We start from the raw sequence: 7,715 nt of genomic DNA on the forward strand, positions 1-7,715 counted from the left end.
CACAAATGTCATTAGTTTTATATCATACAATACTAATAAGTTATTTTAGTATTTTCTACTTTATTCATACCACACTCTAATATAATACTAAAATTTCTAAAATTTCGTATAAAAAATAAAGGAATACATAGTTAAAGAACAAAAACGAGTATTAGTTAGCTTAGGACAACATATATTAGTGTAATATCAGCATAATGTTGAATGTCTACATTTGGCAAGATAACAACAACCCTAATTTAGAGACACTACTACCATGAAAGATTCAACCATAAACATCCTGCAACTTATTTTTATTTCATCTTACAAGCCAAATATTGATTCCAGAGCTATATATATATTATATATCAAACCCTGGAACAAATATTTGACATGTTACATATATACATATATATATATATATATAGAGAGAGAGAGAGAGAGAGATAAAGAAGAGAAATGTGATCATCAAGAACTGAATTTTGTACAGGCATTATATGGAAAATTAAATTAAACCACCATACTTATCCTCTGGATCATTCTTTCAAAGCTCGTAAGTCACCAATGGCGGGTATACGTTCAAGATTATTCTCAGTCTTTGCTTTCCCTTCTGCAGAGCCTCCATTACCATTACCATTACCCACCATCGACGTAAGTGCAGCAGCTATTACAGATCTAAAGCTCGGATCAGATGTAAGAACCTCAGTCAACGTTTCTGTCAGGACATTATTATTATTATTGCTATTCTGGGAGGCCTGTAGGCCTGATTCTCCTCCAGGCAAGCTCCAATGGCGATGAGAAAACCCTCCTGTTGTTCCCATTGAAGAAAAGCTCAAACTTCTTCCCGGAGGAGACGAGTAATAATAAAGGCTGTTTGGGGATGAAGAAACATTATTGGCGGTGAGATCCACAGTTACAGTGGGAAACGAAGACGATGATGGATAGCTCGACACGTGGCAGTTAGGCGGCCATGCCTGGAATTTGTTCCAGGGATTATTAATTAAAGTCGTCGTCGGAGAAATTGAGGACCCCGACATTAGCATGGACGCCGCCGACGATGTCGTGGAAGCCATCGCCGCCGCCGCCGGCGGAAGCGGGTGGTTGTGGGTACCCTCGTAGGTCGTGATCAGTATCGACATATCGTCCACGCATCGCTGCACCTAATCATCAGACAAATCGAAAATGTTAATTAATTATTAAAGCAATGTAGCCTAATTGAAATAATTAACTTAATTACCTGTTTTCTGACAGGGCACGACGGCGACGCCGTACAACGATAGTATGCTCGTGGGCATGGATTCCCCTTTGAAATTTTTTGCCCATATTTTCTCCATTGGCAGCCATCGTTCATCTGATCAATTAATCGATCGATCCAAACAATTAATCCTCGAACAATTATCTTTAATTAATTAATTGATACTCACTGTTGGGGTGTCGCATCTTGCTCTTACACAAACCCTAGCTTTCTTCACGCCTGTTTGATAAAACTCTTCATCTCCATTTCTGTGACGTGTCTTCTGTATTCTTGTCTGATCATCTACTTCTTGCTTACGATCATCCAGGCCCAGGCCTAGGTCAAGCTTATTGTATTTGTTGTCTGGATTTGGTGCAGACGAGGACGACGACCCAAGGCGAAGAGACACTAGTTCTTGTTCTTGATCATTTCCAGGGTTTTCTAGACTGCACGTGATCTGGCTATGGCTGCCGGATCCGGATCCGGGAGACTGTCCGAAAGTATCGTCGAATTTCCTTTGAAGAGCCTTGTAATCGTTTTCGATTTGCATCAGTAAAGTCTTCAGCCTCAGATTCTCTTCCCTTATCCCCTCCATCTCCGATTTCGTTGACTCCAATTTATCTTTCTGCAACAACGTTAATCCATTTCAATACAACGTCAAAATTTCAGAAATCAATATAATTAAGAATTAAAGAGGTATTATACGTACCTTGATCATCAAATCTTCCATTTTTGCTGCTCGATCGGAGCTTTGAGATGTGGGCTTGTTATATACCGTGCAGATTTATATATATATGTACTTCTCTCTTAATTTCCAATCCTCGTTTGGCTTTTGTGATTAAATTATTTACTAGTATTATATATGTGTGTCTGAATCGACATTAATCGTTGTGAACGCAGACAAATTGAAAGACTTGGAAATGTCAACTGCCTGTGCCTGATTAGCTCATAAGAGTTCATTTTTTTACTGCACATGGAGTTGAATTTTTGCATTAAATTATGGAGGGGAGATCAGTGGTGACAGAAGTTAATATTGGACTTTCGTAGCACACCACGGATCTCACGCTATTTCTCAATCTTTACATGTCATTTTTTTAAAAAATAAAATAAAAAATATATATAATAAAAAAAGAAATTTATTAAATTAATAATAAATAGCCTATATTTACACAGTTCTACTGAGTCTAATTAAATCAGAATTAACTAATAAGTTTGGCTAACAACTACAAAGACTGACACCATTACAAAATGCTGCAGAAACCTAAGACTCGATGATGGCCTCATTTATTGAATAATTAATCAATCTGATGAATATTTTCAACCAAGAAATTAAATAACTACATGTAGTTATCTGTACGTGCCAGCCTTCTAAGGGATTTGATCCATTTATTTTATTTATTATTATTTTTGTGGAAGGTACAGTGATTTAATTCTGGTTTTTAAATAAATGATAGTATAATATGAAAGAAAAAATATGTGCAATCTTTAACCACATGGAGACTTTGTAGCCAACTTGGGAATAATTTATTAGTTGGAGTCAAATAAAATATCTGGGATTAGGAATTTAGGAATAATTATTTGTGATGTGAGATTTTGAAATATTAGATGGGATTTTCACATCTAATTTAATTATTATACTTGTATGCAACATATGTCATATGTGATGAGGACACAGCTTGACAATTCTCTATTTTAAAATGTAATTGTTTGAATATTTCACTTGAAATACACTTCATTGCGAGGAATTTTATATTGGAAAGTCTTAGTCGATCCATTGACTAAACAAGAGTTTTAACTTTGATACAATCATACATTTCCAGTTGTTAGGCACAATTAATTAACACCCACAATTTCTTATTTTTTTATTTTATCCCTAAAATATTCTGAGATTCCCTAATCTTTTGACCTACAAATACATATGACAAATTCAAAATCAACAAATAAAAAGATTTAACTATTGTATGCTTATTAATAACAATAAATTCAGGTGAAGATGTGAACTTTCCATCAACCAAAAAATCAATCAAGAACTCAAGATTTATGACATGGGCTCAAAATTTTTCTGTAGAAATTAATTACCCTGTAGGGATGTATATAAAAGTTTAAATGGTTCAGTCATCTTTTCTTTGATATATATATATATAAATTTTTACTGGATACTTATGTACATATAAAGATGGAGAACAGAGCAACAGAAACAAGAGTTCCTATTCTACAATGTAACTGCAGATGGAAACAACTTTGCTGCTTCCTTTGTTCAAGAATTATTTTTTAGCAATTTTCGGACCATCGTAGGACAATCCAACTACAGATAACTCCTCCGGTTTATCCCTCTCCATAAGCCACGCATAGCTCTCTTTCTCTTCCTCGGTTGCGCCAACAATGTCAGCTGTAAATAATTTCAGACAGTCATCAGCACCAAACAATTAATAGAAAAGAGCTTTTTCGATGTGTTTTGAGCTCTGAATGTTCAGTGGTTCTAATCAAGTGGAAGAATACAAAGTGTTCCATTAAAATAATAAAGACTGCAATGTTCTTGTTGAGTAATGGCTTACCTGGAAATTCGGAGAACGGATACTCATAGTAGTACTGACAATGGCGACCATCTGGATCGCAATATGGAGGCCCGAGCACATCTAGCACAGCGCAAGCAGTCTTGGCAGTGAAGCAATGCATGTTTCCACCATCAGCAGGGTAGAGAATGGAAGTTCGGCAAGGAGCAGTAAATTCTGAATTGACCTTAAGCTTAGCCAATTGCATTCCATCAGGACGAACTGCACCAGAAACTAAAACAAAAAATTATGAAGAGAGGTCCACATTACATAATTAATGGGCAGAAGACTTTTCGCTCAAGCAAGGAGGAGGTTAATTATGCCAGGTTGCCATTCGTAGGTTCCGATAGGATGGAGGGTATAGCTTGGGAGGATAGAGGTTTTCATGTTCAATAAATTCTGTATTATAAGCATAGGATATATGTTGGGGGGGGGGGGGTGTCACTGTTACTGCCTCATAGATTTACATCTTTGCTCATGTCTTTAATTTGGTAAATTTATTCTAATGCATAATTTAAAGTCATAACATAACCAAAATATTAACTATAAGGGAAAATGGGGTATTAATATAATAAAATGTCTCTCACTGGATGAACAATAGGTAGTTAGAAAACCTGTCGAAGATATACATAAGAAAAACGGAGACTAATCCAACTAGGAGCTTCTGGTTCTAAGGTTACTTTTTTAATATTATATGAAGAGTTTATAATCATGTGGAAACATCAAATTTGGACCCACGTGATAAAAAAATTCAAGTTGTTAAATCAGTTATCCAACAACCTGAAGGATTGATGAATTGCATGCATGAATCTAATAACCAAAATGTGTTTAACAGAAACAGAGAACGTAAAGGTACTAATCCGGACAAGAACATACTTTTTGCATCCACAGGATATGCTGGCACTAAATCCTTATTCCTCGGCACCTCATTTGACCAGTCATACGCCTTGATATGCATAGTTCCAAAGAGAAGTTTGCCAAAAACTGTCATTCCAGGATGGTTGTGAAGTGGAATGACACTTGTTGGAGGCAAGCAAAAGATTCCAATCTGTTATGATTGAAAAAAGAAATATCATCCAAACAAATATGTGTCAGAAATGGAAACATCCATTGGACAGGCTAATTTGCCCAATCATCTGTGCAAAAATGCAGATTACTCACTGAGAACTTGTCACATTCATAGATGTGGAGATATGTTATGATAGGAGCTCTTTCAGAGCTGAAAATTGGCATATTTGGCCGCAGCCCAACATCTCCGTGTGTCATCCCATCTGCATAGATTTTCATTCAACAAACTATTTCAACATAGAAGAAACATAAGCTAACATATTACATATCTCCAAATCTGCATAAAATCTATCTAGTATTTGTGAACAAATATATTTCAAGTTGGTTTCATAAAAATGTTCCTAAACTGCCATCTTGCTTCGAAATTGTGAAATTTTGAAAAAAAAAAAAGGGGCTAAATTTTGCATAGCCACAATGAGAAAAGTCACAATCACAGCACAAGAAAGGCAAAATGTCTTCAAAAAGGCTTCCATCATTGTCAAGAAGGAAATAGAAAACAGAATATGAAATGAACCAAGAAGATAGAATCACTAATGAGAATAATTGAACAAACATTACGTTTCCCAACAATGACAATGGATCAAACATTCCACCGGAAAGCAGCATTTGCCTCTAAACAAGTGCTGAAAGCCAATTAACTATTCTACATTGAGAGTCATTTTAAGATCCAACTGAATTAAAATAATAACAATAGAATTCCATGAACCACGTTTCGGAAGGAGAAGTAAATTCACATAGAAATCAGAACGAGATACCAAATATATATATATATTTGTATATGTATATGTATATGTATATGTATATATACCCAAAACTACTGCAAGCTTTTCGACTTTGTCGGGGGTTGGAACAATGTAAGGTCCACAATCAGCAAAGACCTCCTTGCAGGTTTCATAAAGCTTCTGAATCGGCGATAGTCTCTTCTGCTTGCGCTTATTCCTCTTGGAGTCGCTGTTACCCTTTCCACCACTCCCGTTTTGTTGAAACCCCATTTGCATCCAGAAATCCTCCACGTGATGATGCGGTTGAGCGAAAGGCAACAAAATCGAACACAAGGCAGGGGCCAAACCAAAACAAGTTCGATTCGAATGTCTCAAATCGGTCAACCTCCTTCCCCGGATTCCAATTCCAGCCGTTACGTGCTATTTTGAGCCTCAAAATCCGAAGCCAAAATAGATAAATAAGATTCGAGAGGTGTTTCTACAGCGTGAGTGGATTGACAGCGATGGCGATGATTTGCATCTTGACTGTGCAATAGTATGGTACGTATGTGTATCGGCATATATATATAGATAGATATATATATATGTACAATAAAGATGAGAGCAGGCAGAGAGAGCAGTATCTCATGAGACAGATGAGCAGTAGAGTGAGAGAGAGAGAGAGAGAGAGGGAAAACCGTGGGCTAAATTACATTCCAGTGTGCTGTTCAAAGATAGCGGATTTCTTCCCCTGCCTGCTTTGCCTTTTTCTCCTTTTTACCCCTCCCCTTTTTATTTTTTTTAAATATTTATTATATTGACCTTCACAAAATTTTAAATAGTGTTTTATTTTTATTTGAAATATTGCCAAAATTGAAATATATATATATATAACTAAATAATAATAATAATAATAATAATAATAATAATTTCTCCGTCTACTTAATACTATTTTTTTTTATTATTGAAACAGTAAATATCAATTTTTTTAGTATATTTAAATTCAACTATGCATTTATAAATAATTTCATATTTGTAATTACTTGTATCAATGTTTTAGCATTAATTTTACCCATCATAAGAATAAATTATTTTTTTAATACCGAAATTATCACTAATTACAATTACAATATAATATTTATTAAATTTCATACAAATAAATAAATATCTACTTTCCAAGTGAACTAGCGAATAGAAATGAACAAAATCACATAAAATATCATTGCGTATTTATTTTTACAATTTTTTGTACCTTGCAAAAAAAAAATACTTAAAAAATATTAAATTCTATGGGTGTGTTAACACAAACAATTTTTTTTTACATAATTTTCAATATATATATTTTTTTTTCATTGCACAATTGTATGTTCATTTTATAAAAATACTAGTTTTAATAAAAATAGATAATGCAGTAATTATTGTTTTTTTTTTTCTTTATAGTAACAAATTATAAAAATGTAATAATTTTTTACTCTGTCCCACCAAAATGTGTCAGCATTTTTATTTATTTATTTATTTTTATCACATTCAATTATACCACTTTCTATAAAAAAATAAATAAATAAAATAAAATTAACAAATTTAATAAAAATCAAATTTAGTTAATTCAAATTAACCTATTTAAGGTGTGTTTGTTTTGTTTGAGGTGTTTTTATGTTTGGTATTTGAAAGTGTGTCAATAATACTTTTTCCGTCTCATAACTAAATATCCAATTTTTTTTCACATAGTTTTAGTAAAATAACTTTATTATTATGTGTGATATAAATGTAATGGCATTTGTGTAATATATTATAAGTGGTAATAGTATTTGTAATATTAAGTAGATAGTACAGTTACTAAAAAAAAATAAATACTTTTTTATAAGATAGAATAAAATGGAAAAATGAATATTTTGTTGTGGAACGAAGGGAGTATAAATATCAATATTTGTGTTGAATTGTTTGTTTTGTTATGACTGCATAAAGTATGTGTGAAATATATATTATAAAAATTCGTGTTATATTATGGTTTTTACAATATTAATCGTGCAGTGTAGTAGAAGTTTTTTTTTTTTTTTTTGAACAAGTCTAATTTTTTACTTATAATTATTTTAATAATTTATTTTTAATTAAAAGTAAAAATATATGGAATTGTTGAAATATGACGCATATTATAAAAATAGCATAAATTTTAAAATTTTAATA

The 7,715-nt window shown here is 33.1% G+C and overlaps 2 protein-coding genes across 3 annotated transcripts; both read right to left on the reverse strand.

Moving 5' to 3' along the window:
* Window positions 1–267: 267 nt before the first annotated feature.
* On the reverse strand, window positions 268–2,020 carry LOC127258360 (probable WRKY transcription factor 72). Its single transcript, XM_051285167.1, has 4 exons — window positions 1,920–2,020; window positions 1,401–1,835; window positions 1,214–1,327; window positions 268–1,136 (listed from the first exon to the last, which is right to left on the reverse strand). Exons 1-4 carry the CDS (start codon window positions 1,938–1,940, stop codon window positions 513–515), a joined length of 1,194 nt encoding a protein of 397 aa, XP_051141124.1. The 5' UTR covers window positions 1,941–2,020; the 3' UTR covers window positions 268–512.
* Window positions 2,021–3,301: 1,281 nt separating this feature from the next.
* Window positions 3,302–6,184, reverse strand: LOC127258637 (plant cysteine oxidase 2-like). Of its 2 annotated transcripts, none has more exons than XM_051285572.1 (5): window positions 5,639–6,184; window positions 4,924–5,033; window positions 4,639–4,810; window positions 3,766–3,984; window positions 3,302–3,599 (listed from the first exon to the last, which is right to left on the reverse strand). In XM_051285572.1, the coding sequence occupies exons 1-5, from the start codon at window positions 5,826–5,828 to the stop codon at window positions 3,475–3,477; spliced, it is 816 nt and encodes a 271-aa protein (XP_051141529.1). In that variant the 5' UTR covers window positions 5,829–6,184; the 3' UTR covers window positions 3,302–3,474. The 2 variants fall into 2 exon arrangements, with proteins under 2 accessions (XP_051141529.1, XP_051141528.1); XM_051285571.1 differs by having other exon boundaries at window positions 3,766–3,996; window positions 5,639–6,177.
* Window positions 6,185–7,715: the final 1,531 nt, after the last annotated feature.

The sequence above is a fragment of the Andrographis paniculata genome, unplaced genomic scaffold (assembly GCF_009805555.1).
Source record: "Andrographis paniculata isolate CXL003 unplaced genomic scaffold, ASM980555v1 Contig59END, whole genome shotgun sequence".
Taxonomy (NCBI): domain Eukaryota; kingdom Viridiplantae; phylum Streptophyta; class Magnoliopsida; order Lamiales; family Acanthaceae; genus Andrographis; species Andrographis paniculata.